This window comes from Mchenga conophoros, linkage group LG18, assembly GCF_057382185.1.
Source record: "Mchenga conophoros isolate Kocher_MC1m ecotype Shallow Benthic linkage group LG18, M_conophoros_male_GT1.1, whole genome shotgun sequence".
In the NCBI taxonomy this organism is placed as follows: Eukaryota; Metazoa; Chordata; class Actinopteri; order Cichliformes; family Cichlidae; genus Mchenga; species Mchenga conophoros.
The window spans coordinates 12,139,259-12,157,576 of record NC_140543.1 but is presented as its reverse complement, the minus strand read 5'-3'; the positions used below and the strand labels follow the sequence as shown (position 1 = coordinate 12,157,576).

At 41.7% G+C, this 18,318-nt stretch overlaps 1 protein-coding gene across 4 annotated transcripts in view; it reads left to right on the top strand.

The window, feature by feature from the left end:
- The window catches only part of LOC146553313 (receptor-type tyrosine-protein phosphatase mu), a 165,115-nt gene that overhangs the window by 26,668 nt on the left and 120,129 nt on the right, over positions 1–18,318 (top strand). For all 4 annotated transcript variants that reach the window (XM_085253206.1, XM_085253204.1, XM_085253205.1 and 1 more), the window contains exon 2: positions 15,667–15,789. In XM_085253206.1, coding sequence (XP_085109332.1) covers positions 15,667–15,789 — 123 coding nt within the window. The remainder of the gene's footprint in view (positions 1–15,666; positions 15,790–18,318) is intronic.

The following is an 18,318-nucleotide window of genomic DNA, read 5'->3' as shown; positions in this document are numbered from 1 at the left end:
ACGGTTCAGGTTCTACAGGGATTTAAAAATAGTTACGCAAAACGGAGCGTGCTGCTCTGACCGGCTTTAAAGGGTTAACAATGACTTTAAAAAAATAATATAAAATAGTGTGCAACACCACTGAAGTTTTTTTTTTTATTTTTTTTTTTTAAACTCTTTTCAACCAACGGCAGTCACTCTCCAAATAACTTCTGCTTAGCTTTCCGAGCTTCCCTCGGGTCCTCTTAATCAGCGGTCTCCAACCTTTTTTGCGCCACGGACCGGTTTATGCCCGACAATATTTTCACGGACCGGCCTTTAAGGTGTCGTGGATAAATTAGGGAGGGGCTAATAATCGGCTCAGTCATTTTTAATGATCGTTGAAAGCCCAGATCGTAATCGTGATTAAAATTCGATTAATTGAGCAGCCCTAGCTGGTGGTTAAAACCTCTGTTTTCAGCCAGTATTAATACAGTATAACAAAACGATTAGCCTTGACATGTCCAGCAGCTTGGTAGTGTGATTTATTTTTTTTTATTTTATTTTATTTTTTTAACCTATAAGCCCATCATGTGTGTCACTGTCCACTTGCCAGTGGTGGTAATGTTAGATGAAAGCTATTACTCACAAAACTATCACTAAAATTCAATGTGGAAAAAATAATAATTAGGAATGCTAAACGTTGATAGAAGCCAATATTTGCTTTGTTAACATGTTAAGTCGTCGTACACGTGTAGTGTCATCATTTTTTGGTTCATTTATCTCAAAAATAGATTATAAGCTGACATCAAGCTTTTTATTCATAAAGAATTTTTCATTGGTGTTTGGGAAAACAAAAACGGAGGAATAAATAACAACAGATACTTTATAAACACTCTTAAACAACTGCCATTGGTGCTGGGATGATGTATGAGTTATTGTTTTTGTTTTTTGTTTTTTTTCTCTAAATGACATCAGAAACAGCAGTATGCGACATTACGTGATGGCAGAGCTTCAGTTCATCCTTTGTCATTTTTTTTTTTTTTAATAAATAGGACAGGGGGAATGAATGAGAGAAAGAGGGGGAGAGAAAGAAAGAAAACCAAAGGGGAGAAGAGACGGTGAGAAGGGGTGGGAAGAGAGAGGAAAAAAAAAAAAAAAAGAACTCCTGGGTCACCTGTATGGAGAAAAAACAAAAAAAAAAACAAAAAAAACAAACAGGAGACAGCAAACAACAAAGAGCAACATAATAATAGAGAAAACAAAGCACCATCACAATAAACTAGCTAGTCATAGATATCAATATTTACTAAATAATAAACGATATTGTGCAGCACGCAAGATAGACAGCGCACAGTGTGCTTTGAGGCAGCAGCCAAGAAAGCTTTAGTCCACGTCTGTGAATACCCATGTGTGCATACCTGTGTGGATCAGCATGCTTGCATTCCAAAGGTTTCTCCATGTAATGATCTGCTAGGGAGTGTGGGGGGGCCACAGCCCCGTCCTCCAGGGTGTGAAGCAGGTATGGAGGAGATCAAAACTCCAGACATCCAGAGGCCCCCAGAACACACGAGACCATGGAAGACCAACAGAGGGGCAGCCGCGCCACTGTTCCAGTAAGAGCTGAGGAGAGTCCCAGATGAGGGCTCGCCCAGCAGCCGCGGAGCAGAAGTCAGGGGGAGTTGCAGTGACGCGCCCGTGAGCTCCGCCGGCCCCCAGCTGTGCCTGAGTGACCGAGCCCCAGGCCGAGAGGCCGGGGGCACCCCACCTCCAAAGGGGCCCGAGCGAGCCCCAGGCCCCAGGCCCCGACAAGCGGCCGCCAAGGAGTGAGCCGGTGTGTACCCGGACGCCCACCCCCAGACACAAAGAACCACCAACACACCGACACCTGAGGGAGTCCGCCACCGGCAGGGGAAGTGGTGGTGGGTGGAGATAGGCCTCCAAACCTTGGAGGGCCTGAGGTGTCCCCAGAGAGGTGGCGTCTGATACCCAACCTGACATATAGACACAGACATACAGGCACACACAGACACAAACATCCATTCCCACCCTCATGCTCTCATATGCACTCACTCCACACTCAACCAACGTGGAGACAGACATAAAGAGACGCTGTACACACAATCACACTCCCCAAGCGTACTCTACAAACCGGGTCTAGGTACCCTTGCCCCTGGAGGGGGGAATTGCACCCAGACCCAGGTGGTGTTACCCTTTTCCCTGCGGTGGGGAGAGGCAGACCACCCCGACTCCGCAGTAGCAGGGAGGCCCCACACCCCAGACCGCAGTCGGACGGCCAACTCCTCCTACTAGCCCTCCCGCTCCAGCAGGCCGCAGAGAATGGGGGTGGGAGAAGACTCCAAACCTCCCTCCACCCGCTCATTGTAGTGTTGATGCATATGTGTTCTAAGGTGCAATTAAAACCCAGGAGGGCATGGAGCTACCTGCCAGAGAGCAGCAGGTAAGCGCATGGTCCCTCCTGCTAGCCCTCAATGACTAAGTGTATTTAAAATTGAGAGGTGGGCAACGACGTCAGGGGTGAGGTATACACCCTGATGGTAATTTGGACTCCGTGATTGTGCCCACCCCCAAGATCCTATATGTATGTGTAATGAGAGTGTGAATAATGTGAATGTCTAAGTTGTGGGATAAAATTGAGGCAGAGGCAGCCAGAAGGGGACAGGGGGGGTAGCCTCCTCTGCACCCTGGTGACATACCCCCACTCCAAGGCCCTGCATGTGTGGGTGGTTGTGGAGGAGCGGGAAGAGGGAGGCAGCTGGAGATGGGGAGGGAAGGAAGGGAGGGGCAGGTAACCCCTCCCTGGGGCCAGCTCCCCCGCTGACCCCAGTAGGCACTCCCACCCTTCGCGACCCGCCAGGGAAGGGGGGCCCAGGCCCATCAGACCGGGGCCCAGTGCAGTAGCGCCCTCCGGCTCCACAGAGCCCTGGACAGTCCACCCAACCCCACCACAGAGAAAACTGCACCCACCCCACCATCCACACATCTTCCAGACTACATAAGACGGTAAACGCCCAGGCTGAGATCTTCCTCCACCTCTCCTGTATCTCCCCCTCCTGCAGAGAGTTCCTGAAGAGAAGAAAGCTCCTGCAAGATGTGACCACCCCCCCCACCAGTTGAAGAGCCCCCCAGGCGGCTCGACGCACCGGCGGCACCCTGCTCCAGGGCCGGGCCCCCATGCACCCACCCGCCCACAACCCCGGCAACACACCAACCAGGACCCAAGCCCCCGAGGCCCGGCCCGGGCCCCAGCCCAGAGACGGAGCGCCCCCAGAACCTCACGCCCATCCCGGACCCACCCAGGGGCAGCCAGGTTGCCAGGTCAGTAACCCACGTCCGTCAGCACAGACCCTCCCCTAGCCCCGCTGCACGCAGCCGCGAGGAAACAGTCACCTGAGAGCCAACAGAGCCCCCAACCGGACGTGACCGCTACCCCGGGTTGAGCCCCCCAAGGAAGATGCCTCCGGGGAACCCCCCGACGCCCTAAGCCTGTCCCTACCCCCTCACCAATCACAACAGTGAAGGCGGGACCAAACTATGACCCCCCACCCCCACTAGGTGATGGAGCTGATAAAAGGGGCCCAGAGCAATTGATCTAATGTGGTGGCAGAGGCTGTGTCAAGACTAATGTAATCTAATAGATAATTTCTATATTGGTTAGAATTAAGATTATTTTTATTTTTCCAGTTCATGAGGACTGTTTTCTTGGCTATGCATAGGGCAATGAAGATCATATGGGCTATATTCTTTTCTGAAGTGACATTATCTAAGCTGCCCAGTAGACACACTAAGGGGGAAGTTGGAATGTTACATTTCAGACACTTTGATAAGTCTTCACATATCTCGCGCCAAAACTTTTGCACTGGTGGACAGAACCAAAGAGCGTGGATGTAATTGTCTGGTGTATTGCCTTGACAGTGTGAGCAGTTGTTGGAAGATGTAAAGCCCATCTTGAACATCCGATGACCTGTATAGTGCACTCTATGAAGTATTTTGTATTGTATTAATTGCAGACTGGGATTTTTAATTAATTTAAAAGTTTTTAAGCAAATCTGAGACCAGAAGTTTTGGTCTAGGTTGACTGATAAATCTGCTTCCCACTTTGCAGTAGGAAGGGATATTGATTCATCTAATTTAGAAAGTGTTCTGTATATTTTAGATAATAATTTGGGGGATTTAAGAGTAAGAAAATGTGCCGCACTTAGTGGTGTTTGTAATTCAACTTGACTGAGGTTAAATTTCTTTTTTACTATGGATTTAATTTGTTGATATTCTAAAAACCTTGTCTTGTTGATCCCATATTGTTCAACTAGTCTGTCAAATGGAATAAATTCTGTTCCCTCTAATATATGTTCTAAGTATTTAATTCCTTTACAACTCCATTCTGGGAAATTAATCATATTATTGTTTTGTAATATGTCAGGGTTATTCCAGATAGGTGTACGTTTGCATGGGATTAATGAAGACTCCGTTATTTTTAGAAACTCCCACCATGCTGTTAGAGAAAAGCTGATGTTGATACTTTTAAAGCATTCATGTCTTTTGATGTTTGAGCTAATAAATGGTAGGTCTGAAATCTCTAGATCCTTGCATAGTGCCTGTTCAACATCTAGCCAGGGCTCAACTAAGAAGGTATGTTTTAACCATTCTGAGATGAACTGAAGCCTGTTGGCTAAGAAGTATTGGTGAAAATTAGGCAGATCTAATCCTCCTCTATCCTTGGTTCTTTGTAGCGTTTTTAAGCTAATACGCGGGGGTTTATCTTTCCAAAGGAATTTGGAAATATATGAATCCAGAGATCTGTATGAGTTATTGTTAACACTGTTATTGGCCCAGAATTTCAGCACAAGTGCATCCGAAGTTAAAATTTATGTTGATGCATAATAAATAATGTTGCATTATAATTTCTTACTTGCTGTTCTGTCTGGGTTTTTAGTGTTAATGGATGTATAATTTAAAGCAAAAAACAACACAGCTCTCTAATACTGATTTGTACCGCAGTTGCCATGGCAGTGTTAGAAGATTTAAAGTTTCATAGCATATGGGTCAGACTTTAAGCTGACACTGAACTCCTGCAATGAATGTCAAGTCATTCAGAGTATTTTGTGCATTACGAGATCCTTATTAATCATGGGCATGCACAAGCTAGTTTGTCTGCTAATGTAAATAAGGTCATTCTTATGTATGATACTTTTTGTTTGATTAAAATAGCTGTGTAAATGAAATGAAACTTCTGTTTTTTGTTTTTTGCTAGTGTATGTACTGCTGTTGCTTGGTAACTTTACCCCTCAGTCTACTGTATTCTGCTGTCCTAGGTCCAAAAAAAATGTACAAAAAAATCCCCCCAAAAACCTCAACATTTTATGAATATCTCACCCAACTTGCTACACATGTGTACTAGTTTTTTCTCCCCCCCCCCCCCCCCCTTTTTTTTTTTTTGACTTTCTTTCACAGGTCTGTCTGCTTATTTCCAAATGGCTCAGTGATTTAGCTCTTAAATACACGTCATCAAACTATTTTTTTTTTTTTTTTTTTTTTTTTTTTTATAGTATGTACAGTATGTTCCCTTTAGACTTTTTCTTTCTATCAATTCTGGCCTGTTAAGTGCTCCTCAGGAAGCACTTTCAGTGATTATGGCAATCAAAGCATCACACAGTTAAGACACTTGACACTTTAAAAAAGAAATCGTAACTCATTTGTACTTAGCCCAGTATTCCTGTTGTGATGTGGACTAATTTGACCCCTTTTTCTTAAATATGGGTTTTTTGTTTAAATCGAATTAATTGTAGTGGTTTTGACGGCAGATGTAAGTGGACGTGGTTAAAGACTAGCATGGTTCTGTGGGCCTTGGCTTGAAGCAGAATTACTGAATATAACTGTGGTTTCTGCTTTGTTCTCCAAATTTATTTATTTTTCTTTTTTAAATTTTAAATTCAATTTGATAAATTATATTTTATTTAAGTTATGCTACCATTATTTTGTGGAACCTGCACTTTATAGGAACATTTTTCTCACTGTTAATGAAAAATACTGCCAAGCAACATGACGAGCGGTGCTGTGTCTGAGACATTTCTGTACTCTTAACATCTAATGCTCGCAGTCATTCATGGTGTGGTCGCTAAATTGTAATATTCTCCTGAATGGTACAAGACAGAGGGCGGTCAAGATTGGAAGACCAAACCCTCCCAAAGGAACACTCTGCAGGAGCTCAAGATTCATCTAAAACATTAAAGGCTGCTCTACGCTCTGTGATGTGCGAGGTTTTGATAGGACACTTAAGAAAATAGGTCATGAGCAGTCATACAATAATTGGATTTAAAAATTAATAATATTAATGAGACTGGGGGAATTCCTTTGTTTCCTTGACTTATTCATACCACTTGACTGTCTGAACTGATAACAAACCAGCTGAAAATACTTTATTCTGTTGCTCACTGCATAGAGGCTTTGTTATCTTGTTAACAGTAGTTGGATGAGAAGACCAACATAATGGAAAATGATGCTACTCCCAGTAGACAGTTATCTTGGCGTAAAACGGCTCTGTCCAAGGAAACAAAATGCACCTGCCACTTCTAAAGTTACTAATCAATACAGTGCGTCCATAGTAGGTTGTTCTCTCTATTCCCAGTTTTCATGTTAAGCTAAGCTATTTGGTTTCTTGTTGCAGCTTCATATGCAGGAGATGTATGTAGTATTGATCTTTTCCTCTTACACTCAGCTCCTTTCCACCGTTATTGTTTACACAATGACTATTTCTTTAAGTGGATTGGTCATGGTATATTACCAGCCTCATGCGATCGTACATAAATAGGATTTATACAAGTTATGAACAGCAAATTACATAAATTTTGTAATATTTTGGCAGATAACCTGAGCTGAATTTAAAGTGAAACAGTCCATGATGAAATTATGGGACCTGGCATGAATGAAATCAAACACATTTAACGAGGCTTCGCTGCATTTGGCTACAACTTTCGGCTTCTGTGATTATCTTTGACTTGGTGCCTTTTTTGAAACAATCTTACTGCCAATATCATTGTGATCATGGGCAGCATTTTCACACAGTGGAAACCAGCTGTACTGTCATTTACAGAAATGGCTTTAGGCTCCCAGGATAAATTCAGGTGCATCATATAGGTTTTTCATATAGGAGAGAAATGTCATGGTAACTGCTGTTGGTGATCTCTATTCGTCTAATTATCTGCATTGTTTTAAATGTCATGTCTGTAAGAACTCAGACTGTAGTTAAACAGAGTAAGACGTGTTTCCTCCCACTTGTTTTGAGATCCACACTAACTAGAATGTAAGCCCTCCTGTTGCCAAGCACAACAAGAACAAGGTGGATGCTTTGAAAGCTGGCCTGATATTGGCTCCCCCCTTGACCCAAGAGGATTAAGCTGGACCGTGAGTCTTTCCTTTCAGGTGCCTGATTTATGGGGCTTCAGTAGAGAGACAAAGGGTCCGAATGTGTTTGAAGTCTGTGAGTGAAAACCCTAAGATGGCACTTTGAAAAAGCTCCCTCTGGGATTTAAATCTCCTCAGCCACACCTGTCAAGGCAGAGCTCAGATCCTCGCCGTAACCTTTCACCTGGGCAGGCATCAGCTTTCCACCTGTGCGCCGCCTGCGTACATGCTAATCAGGGGTTCGGAGCATGACGTGGTTGTGCGGCGAGGGATTAAACGCGCTGCGTATGGCGTGATTGACGATATGTCACGACGCAGAGCAAAGCAATGATATTTCATCAAGCTGATAAGCGTTGCCTCGTGGCCTAGATTTTCCCTCCTTCTCAAGAGGGATTGATTCAACCTTTCTTTTATTCTTCTACATTTTCTAATTAGCTTTAGTGATTTCCTAATTCTTTGACATTCAACCTTGAATTATTCCCTCCTCTACACATAAAAACAAGCATTTGTTCCAGTTCTGGAAAACTAACAAAGCATGTTAATGTTCTTGTTTATTCCATGATCAAACTTAATCATTCTCTCCTCTGGAGGAAATTTCCCTTTGGGCTAATTTCTGGCATTGTTACTTGCATGTTTGACAAATTAGACTCAGGGAAACTCTGTGAGAACAGGGGAAAGCTACTGATACTGACATTAGCATTTCATCCTCTTTGTTGCACTATTCAGGCAGAATTCAAAGGTTTGTTGACTTAGTAGGTTTTGGGAGGATTGAAGGGGTTCGGTGTAAAGGGTCATCCACTGTGGGATATTGCAGCGAGCCAAGGGGTTTTTAACACTGAACACAGACTAGGATTTTATTCCTTTTCTCCTCCGAAGGGCCTCTTTTTTTGCTGTAAACCAAGGAGAATTTACCTCCTATACTATCCCCATTGATTGAAGCTCAGACCAGTGGTCCATCACACCTGGATCAAATGTGAAACCAAGCTGGAGGAAGTTTTAATTTCCAGTCTTACAGTACTGAGCCAAAACCGTGTGGTGAATCAATGCAGAGGGTTAATTCCACTTTAAACCTTCTTCACAAGTCTGCAGCAGCAGATACACATCGACAATGGGCAAAGCATTCAGACAGAGCAGCATGTTTCTTTGTTTCCTTTTTTTAAATCCACGATATCTGCGAAATAAAGTCTTAGCATTTTTCACAGCTTCTCATCACCCACAATGCTGCTTCTCCTCTGTGGTTTGAACCAGCGCAACAAATATAAACAGTGATTTTAATAAAGCGCCTTTTATGCTCTGTCACCGTATCATTTCAGGGAGCATGTTGAACACCAGAAAATAGGGAGCCAAACAAGCCTATTTCCCCCTCTCATTCAGTGCATCAACAGGCATTAAGCAGGATAGGAAAAAGCCTATTTCTCACTCTCTCTCAGGAGGGCTGAGGCACTGAGACAGACTGTAGTTCTCTCTGTTTTGGAAGCAAAAATGAGGATGCTGGGAACAATTGGAAGAGAAGCCATTGTTAACTTGTTGTCGGAGTTGGAATGAAGCCACACTCGGTGTAAAATAAATGCCACGCGCAGCAGGTACTTGTCTTCTTCCAGAATTGATTGAATCTGATACTAAATATTTGTGGGCTTTTCTGCTATCTCTTAACTTAAGTTAACCTTAGCCTCCCTTAAAACTTCTGGTATCTGTGATTCAGATTTCAATTTAGGGAAGAAAAAAGGCATAATGTTTGGTGTTATCACCACAGGGTACTTCCATGCAGACAGACCTGAAGTCCTCATTTTTATTACTTAGGGGAAAATGACAATAAGGATCTGCCATGTCTCTGAGTTAGAATCCATATTCATCTTAATTGGTGCCTGGCAGGTTTTACAGAATGGAGATGGATTTGAAGTCATTTACTGGAAGTTCTTGACAGGCGCAGTGGAAGGGAACGTCAAGCCCTGTGCTGGCATGCAGCTTGAAAATCATCTGTCAAAATTTAGCATATCTAAGGAGAAGGCTGCCTGTCATCTTCAATGTACATCTATCTGCACACAAGGGTGGATTTGATCAGGAACTATGTTGTACCCCTGATGTAAAGCACATTCATCAAGTTGATATTTGGTTGACAAGGAGGGAAAAAAATATGCAGAGAAGCCAAAGTTTTTATAACGAGAGCCTTTTGAACTAAACATAGTGCCAAAGATTTATTTTTAAATAATGAATTTCTGAATGGTATTTTCAAAGTAAAATGTTCATAGCTTGTCTTAATCAGGACAACGAAAAACAGAAAGTTTTGTTCGTTTGCAGTAGATGTGGGTTGTCGGTTTTGTTTTGCAAAACATCGCTGACAAGCACATTGGCTTCTTTGGGCAGATTATCAGTGGAAAATCTACACTCCAACTTCTTTATTTCCCCCCCAAATCAATGTGGTGAACAGCGAGACGTGATTGATAATGATATTGAGATTGATTGTCTAAATCCCTTCCCACAGTTCAAAGTCCCCAAACAGATAGTGTGTGTGTGTGTATATATACATGCAATTCAGCGCAGAGATAGAACTTGGCAGGAGCTGCCAATAGATAAGTGAAATAGGGCCAGAGTGAAAAGGCCTATCAGTCTCTAAGGGGTTTAGCAGCAGGATTCTGAAGCTCTAAACTGGCCGCGTTGGAGGAAGATAGTCGACATTGGTTTTAAATTACCCAAGATTGCCTTCTGGTTTCAGTCTGCGGGGATGCCAGCAGACAAGATGTTTGTTAAAACAAGTGCAGACATTCAGGCAGATTGGGGCGAAGGGCAGACCTGTGATTTCCTGGCATGACAGAACAGGTTGGAAAGCTGGTAATTGCAGAATTGGCAGAGGGGCTAAGAAGGTCTTGCGGCAATGATATCTGCCACTGGGACTGGACCGGTGGTGTTGCTGGAAAAGGGGTCGCTATCCTCTCTGGGAGGATATTGTGTTTGATGAATTAGATCATAATGGCACAATTGGCAATGTGCTTGCTTTGCAACATGGTATATACAAGTCAAGATTGCAGAGCAGAAATTTGTTAATATACAGTCCTGCTAAAAACTTAACAAACAGAAGTAAAATCCACAAAACTAACTTTAAAGGAACAATTCTCAGTTTTCTTACAGAGTTCTATCAGTCGCCTTAGGACAGGAGTGTCGAACTCCAGGCCTCGAGGGCCGGTGTCCTGCAAGTTTTAGATCTCACCCTGGATCAGCACACCTGAAACAAATGATTAGCTCATTACCAGGCCTCTGGAGAACTTCAAGACATGTTGAGAAGGTAATTTAGCCATTTAAATCAGGTGCGGTGGATCAAGGACTCATCTAAAACCTGCAGGACACCGGCCCTCGAGGCCTGGAGTTCGACACCTGTGCCTTAGGACAAGGACACTCTTGGCTTACCAAGCAACAATCTGACATTCAGAAGCCTAGAAAATCACCACTTCTCACTTTTAGTTTTTATACAATTAAACAAAGCTTGGATGCATAATAATTGTTGAAGGTAATAGATTATTAAGAATATTTACGAAGTCTGAGACTGGGATCATCTGTCACAATCATATTAGCCTCCCAGAATTTGATGCCAAGTAATAAAGACAGTCCAATCAGAATAAACAGACTAAAGAGTTTTGATCTTGCACACAAACACATGTAGCATAACACAAGAATGCCGTGTACAATCTCACTGTGGAGCTGTATTCAAAAAATGTATATATTTTTGCAAGTATTTAATGCTTTACCACAGATGTACTGTCTCAGTATTGCATTATCACCCTCGCAGACCCTCCCACACTCCTTCGCCTGCAATCACAGCAATGTGCGCATAGTGCTTCAGTACAGTACTAAACTTCCATACACACACAGAGCTTTTAATGCTGAAAGTTTACTTTTGTTACAGGTGCACTAACAAAAGGCCTTTTAAGTCTGACTTGAAAATCTTTAGGAGAAATTGGCTCTAGCATTGAGGGGTTGAGGTATTGATTCTGGCCTCTGGCTCAGTCCAGGAAAAGATGGATAGATTTCTTTGAAATGCACTCTGCGTGAGAATATAAAGACTATTGTGTGTTCTCACTCAGGAATAAATTGTTTCATGACATATCTAGGGCCACCTTTTTTAGCTTCAAGCTGCCTGCTTCTCTTGAAAGGGGAATGTTGACAGGGTGGAGCACATTCATCTGTACTCCCAGACTACGCACACCTCATAGACGCTTTTATTGAAAGTTAAATCTCCTTCAGAGAGTTGGCAGCCTCTCGTTGGGATATCTGTTTCAGCAGCTGTCGAGGCTGATTATATGGGGGTTGTGCCACACACTGGCAGCGATATAAACCTCCTACAGAGAGAAGAACTATTATGATGCTATTGACTGATGCATTCATCTGCATGAATGTGTTACAATATGTTGACTCAGAAGCACTTGCTTGTATTGATGACATTCAACATGTGCTCTGTGATTTTTATTTTTTTTATTTATTTATGGCATCAACAGTGGTCAAGCCACATATTCAAGGAAGCCATGTAAAGACGAGATGCTTTAATGTTCACATCAGCAAAGAACAGTCTCACAGCATGTCAATAACAACTTGTAGGCATTATAGGAGACTTCCCAATACTGAATATGATACCAATTGGCTTGTGCAGCAATTAAAACAATTAACATTGATTCATTGCTTGTTCCACACCCTGTTACCCTGTCCTAATGACACCTTGAAATTGTCAATGAGAAGCAGTGTAGGTTATTTCCACTCGCTCTTTTCAAATATCAAATCCAGATACCGTTAATCAGGAAACATGGCTGCAGGGAGACTGTATCACCCCTTTACATTATTATTTACCATTGTATTTGTAATTTATTCTTAAACTATAGTCATTTTAATTGTTATTGTATAAACTTCTTATGTCACATGCTGCTAAAAATGACAGATTACCATCCTTGTGTGAAGTGGTGTTATAGATATAAGTTGTATTTATGCTCATGGTTTATTTCATCCACCTGCAAATGTATGGCACTGGATGTTTAGGGTTTTTAATGGCTTTGTTATTCAAATTAAATGGGCAACATGAGAATCATTAATGGAGCTGTTAATGTCTTTTGAAGAAGATGAAGTTTCAGACAGCCCCCTCCCAGTTCTGCTGATTTATTATTAAACACAGTGGCATTTACAAAAAAATAAAATAAACCCATTAGAATTGAATTAGAAATGGGTTTCTACTTTATCTTCTTTTAAATGGCCTTTTTCTTCTTCAGTGTTCGAAATCCTCGCTCCTCTCCCACTGACTCGGAATATATTTTTCTCCTCGTCAGCGCCATCGATTTGAATATCAAACACCAATAAAAGCCACCTCTTTGATTTGTTTGAGCTCCATCATGCTGTGAGAAGAAGGTGGGTGGCACAAAGTGAAGGATCTTGGAACTATCGAGTCAAAATATTGATGGAACGGAGCCAGTCCCTGTGACGCTGAAGCCAAAGAATCATGTTAATCATGTTATGTTCTCCAAGTTACATCTTGGCAACGCAGGCATTTTTATTTATTTAGAGTGCAAGTTGAGTGAGCAATGGAGTACATTCTCTTTTCCAGCACCGCCTGCGTACGCCTAGAGTTTTGCAGTGTCGCTGGTCGTGGACGACCACAGCTTTTTATCAGTTACTGAACAGCTTTAAGTGAGCCGATGCATGTTAATAGCTTTGCTTAAGAGCGTACCGATAATGATTTTTAGTATTGCTCACCAAGATTCTCAGCTAGTCATTGAAGTTTTCAGCCACCTGTTACTGATGCTTCACAGTAAAACCCTCTAAGGTCTAAATTATCATTCATGAGCAGTAACTTTTTCTTTTTGGATGAAATTTAAATAGCTTATGATTTATCAGTTTTCTTTTTGAGGCAAGACTTGGGATCAATATTCAAAAGCCACTAATCACATAATGTGTTGGCAAAGGGTTACAGGTCAGAACAATTATAAGTACAGGTTTTACAGGCTTTACACACTGTAGAGAAAATACAGGAGTGTAAAATCACAAATTAAGCTGTTTTTTGTTTGTTTGTTTTTTTTATTCTTATTATTTCAGAACATTCTGACAGCAAAATAAGCAATCGCAGCAGAATGAAGCTAATCCAATCATGCACGGTAACAGTACATGAACGTCAACATGTTCAACCATACTTACTTTTGGTCCGTCCTGTCATCAGGGCAAGCAAAGGTATTGTGAGTAACATTAGTGGCTCTGCTTCACAAACATCCCTGTGTGAACAGTCTTCTATTTTGTCACTGTGTTCCATCTTTTGAGAGACGTACCTGCTGTTTGCTTATTGAATGCATGACTAATGTTTGAAGAGCAAATTCTAAAGCTTAAGATGAAATTCATTTGCATCAGAATATTGTTTTTAAAGCTAAATTGGTCTGTGACTTCACATTCAACAACAAACTTGTCAGAGTAAACTATGGTCATATCATTCACTTCATTCTTAGCAAACAGCCGCCCACTTGGCTACATATCTAGTTTAAACAGACCAAAATAGTAATATCTCCTGGACTTGTTGCCTTCCTGTAAAATTCAAATAACCTTAGCTTAATTCTGGTTTGATGTTTTAACTCATGAACAGTATTTAGTTAGTTTTCTTTATCATATCTGACTGTCTTGACTGTTATGTCTTAGCTGCTCTCAAACTTTGTAAAATGCTAATGTCTCTCCAAAGTCCTTGTAAGCAAGTCTTGCTATCCTTGTAACATCCACAATTCATAGAACCGTAGTTATATCTGTAACTCTTGTTCAGTGGTCACGTTGACATAAAACCTTGGGTATAGATTCATACGTGAAATCGAATTAAAACCATAAAAATTGGGTTTAAAAAGCTTGTATCTCATAATTTACCCAGGCAAACGCAATGTTTCTCAACACTAGCCCATTTGTGTCAGGCATTTGCAAATCATGCTTGCAGCAGGTCCAACACAGTTGGCTTGAGGTTTCCTGGTTCAGCTCTTGTAAAGCAGATGATTAGGTCTGCTAGATTTCTTTCTCCAGTCTCACCACAGCGGTACATCCTAGTGAACCGGTACCTTAAATAAGGCCTGTGTCTCTCATTAACAAGGGAATGAATTTCTGGGCAAGCTCTCAAAATGCCTCAACAATTTTTATTTTTTTTATTACCTGTGATACTTTGGTAGTCTCTTCCTTTTCTATGTCCGCCCCCTCATAAAAACAGACAAAGCAACAAATATATCATCAGCTGTTGCCCTGTGGAGCTAGGTATTAATTATCCTGTGTTCTCCTCATTTGGCCACTCATTTGCACATGTACTGTAAATGTCACCAGAGAAATAAATGGGAAAACAAAAGCCCCAGCTCGTAGCCTTTATGCAGCAGAATGTCAGAGGGAGCTTGTAAGAGATGAGATATTGGTTTTGGCCTAGCATAGATTCTGGCTCAAAGGACATTCCCAGAGGCAATAAAATTTGTATGTAATCCGTGTTTAGAAACTTATTAACAGTGTGCCAGCAAACATTCTCAGATTTGCCATTTGGATTCATTTCTGGCAAGGAGCGGTATATAATGTGCTGTACATCTGTTATCAACAGAGACCTAATGTAATCATCTGAAGCGGCGCTGTGTAATTTCTTTGCTGTCTCTGAAAATGACGAAACGTGGTTTTAAAATAGTCTTTCCAGTTCACGTTTTTGACTCTTTCCAGCCAAATATTGTTTAGGCTTTTTTTTTTTCTTCATTTTTTTTTGTAGATTCATGAGTGGGTTGAAAAGCACTTTTGGAGGGAGGCAGCTCAACTCTCACTTCTTTGTGTGGCCTTTAAGGTGCAAGGAATAAAGGGGTATTTGTATTCATCAATCACACGCCAAGCCCGGGTGAAGCCTGGCCCTAATGGTTGCTTGCTGTCATTTTGCAAGCAGCTTGTAAAAAGGATTAGAGTGGCTTTGTGGAGTAAGAGCGCATGAACAGCAAAGTTCTGCGGTCGGCAAGGAAAATGAATCAATTTATCCCTGATGGTGGTGTAGTTTGGAAACATAATGCCTAACGATGATGGAGTTTGGACACTTCATACTTGTCATTGTGAAATTGGACTGCCGTGTTGCTAATGATGGTAATGTATGTTGTGCCTTGCCTACAACAGCAATCCTTCACTCTGTCTCACTTAAATGCATCTCATTGTCTGGCATATTACATTATGAATACCGCTGACAAAAAATAGGCGACTTTAATTTATACATTCATTCATTTGAGCAGGAAGTTAATGGAAAACTTGAATAACCATATAAATTTCTTTCTTTTGTCACAGGCGATTGTACTTTTGAGAAGCCACTGGCAGTATGTGGATACAGCCAAGGCCGAGATGATGACCTCGACTGGGAGCAGGTCAATACCAGAGAGAAGTCTCCATCAGATCCATGGATGCCCTCAGGTAAGGACCTGGCTCCTAGCTCAGTGAAGGAAAGAAATTATTCTGTCATCATACTGAGAATACTTCGTTGTGATAGGTTGCCCATTTGACCCAGTTTTATTTCAGTAGCAGTCTTCGTGACCTGGGCAGTGGGGCAGAGTCTCCAGGGGGAGTTTGGGGGCTTACACGGGATTTATACTTGTTTATTAAAAAGGTACATCAGAACTGCAAATCCTACTGAAACCTTAAGGTATAACCTATGTAACCTAAAGCATAACTTGTAAATGTAGCTACACGTCGTGTCAAAGCATCCCTCAACTTTTGCATGGCCTGTTCAGTCCTTTTGCCAAGTACCCGTGGCAATTTTATGCAATGTGATGTTGGGGTGGAGAGCGCCCACTGTCTTATGAGGGGTGCTCGTCTGCAACAGTGTTTCGATGGATGATTTCGTCTCAAAGCGACAAACATCATGAATGCCAGAATCCAAGGTTTCCAAACAAAGCCCTGCATTATAACAAAACGATCACATCGCCTGTTAGCGGTTTTAATGTAGTGGCTGGTTGGTGTATGTGAGCAGGTACTACTCTTTAATTTTGTAAGCATTTGAAGAGAAAACAATAGTTCAGCATTCCTCACTCGTATTCCCACATCATGCCCTTAAGTTTTATTGATGTGGGATGTTGATGCGTCTTGTTTCCACAACAGTATCTGATACACAGAATCTTTGGGACAGGCACATGAACTAAAACAAAAGCAACATTTGATATCAGCGCACTCTGATCCATGTTAATTGAAGAATTCTATCTGTCGGCAACATATTGAAGTTCATTAAAATGCTTTCCCTGCGTTTTGTGTCTGCACACAATTTGTCTCTTTAATGTTCCATTGATCGCTTTTCATTTGATTTGAAATGCAGACATATCACTGCCACTGAGCAGAAGGCACCTAAAGAGTTAGACTAATGGAATGATGCTTTCTTTCTTTCTTTCTTTTTTCATCTTCTAACAAAGGTAGCATTGCAAACTAATGGATATTGTTTTCCTCCTCCTATCTGACACCTGATCTCACAAAGGCTGCATCACAGATAGATTGCACTGGGCCCCCCAGTGACAGAAGGGGAATTAATTAGCAGGTCCTCACTAATTTTAAGCAGCCAGTGCCCAGACCTGTTTGTGTGTATATCAGGATGCTGTGTGCTGAACTGCCCCAGAGAAATTACTTTCCAAAGAAGGGAAGTCTCTCCTTTTTTCCATCGAAATTGATTAATGTCGTGACACGTGGAGGCTGGGCAAAGGTTACAGTGAAAGCCTTGACCTACAAATTAACACCTCGCACATGATCTAAATTTAACATACCTGATTAAAATCCCATGTCTGGTTAAGCGGTGTCCCTGATTGTGCCTCCTAGTCTGAGTACACTTCAGACAGGCTTGTTTTCTATCTATGCATCTTGAACTGGGCCTAATTAACAGGTTGCAGCTCTTTCTCCATTTCACAGTGTGAGCACTCAACCTGCTGCGCAAAATTGTAATCTCTCCTCTTTGACCACATTGGAAGGGATGGGAAATGTAGTGTGCTTGACAGATGAAATTGTTTTACGGCTACTAGAGTGGGGGTTGATGGGTAAAAATGCATTTAGGTGAAAGCCACACTGGTGGAAAAGCTATCTCACCTCTGATTGCTGCCTTACTCTCATATCATGCTCAGAGAGAAGATTGTTATCCTACCTGGTGTGCCAAGATGGAAATGGAATTGAAGTAGCAGAGAACCGAAGGCGTTACTACCTCGGTACCTTTTTAAAATTTGTTGGTAACCACAAATGGTCCAATCAGAGGTGTTGCCACTACCGATGCGTGATTTAAATGATGCTTAACTGCTTCTGGTTTACTTTAGTTTTCCAAGAAAATTGATTTCTTTTGAGGTTTAAACTCCAGTGACACTGTCCTCTGTCATTTTTAATATTATTGTTTCATTGCCCACATTAGACTTGAAATTAATATTTAATTTTTCATTCACTGGATTATCAGGTTGTCATTTTTTTATTTTATAGTGTACTGCAGTTTGTTTTTTGGGGGGGTCAAACATTGGACTTGTTCATCAGCCAGTATCAAAAGTTAAAATATTAGTGATATCCAGTGGTAATCTAAGAGGGAAAGAAATGGAAACAAAAGGAAAATATATTAGTGCTGTCAGCGTTAATCTCATTACAATGACGTTAACGCCATAACCGCATTAATGCGGCAAATCTGTTCTCCCCGCGTGTCGGCAAGCTAACCGCGCTAGCGTGTTGACGGAGATTTGTCGTGTTAATGTGGTTATGACGTTAATGTCATTTTAACGAGATTAACGCTGACAGCACAAACAATATTTTGTCATAGCTGCTGTGCACAGATTGTTAATCCAAAAATTCAAGCTACATTTTGTACCTGAAGCATAAAACAGATGCCCTTTAGCATTATATGGTTTTGTTGTCCTGTATGAACTACCACATTTGTAGCTGTAACTGTGAATGTCACTAAAATAGCTTGATATTAAAATGAGTTGTTTTTTG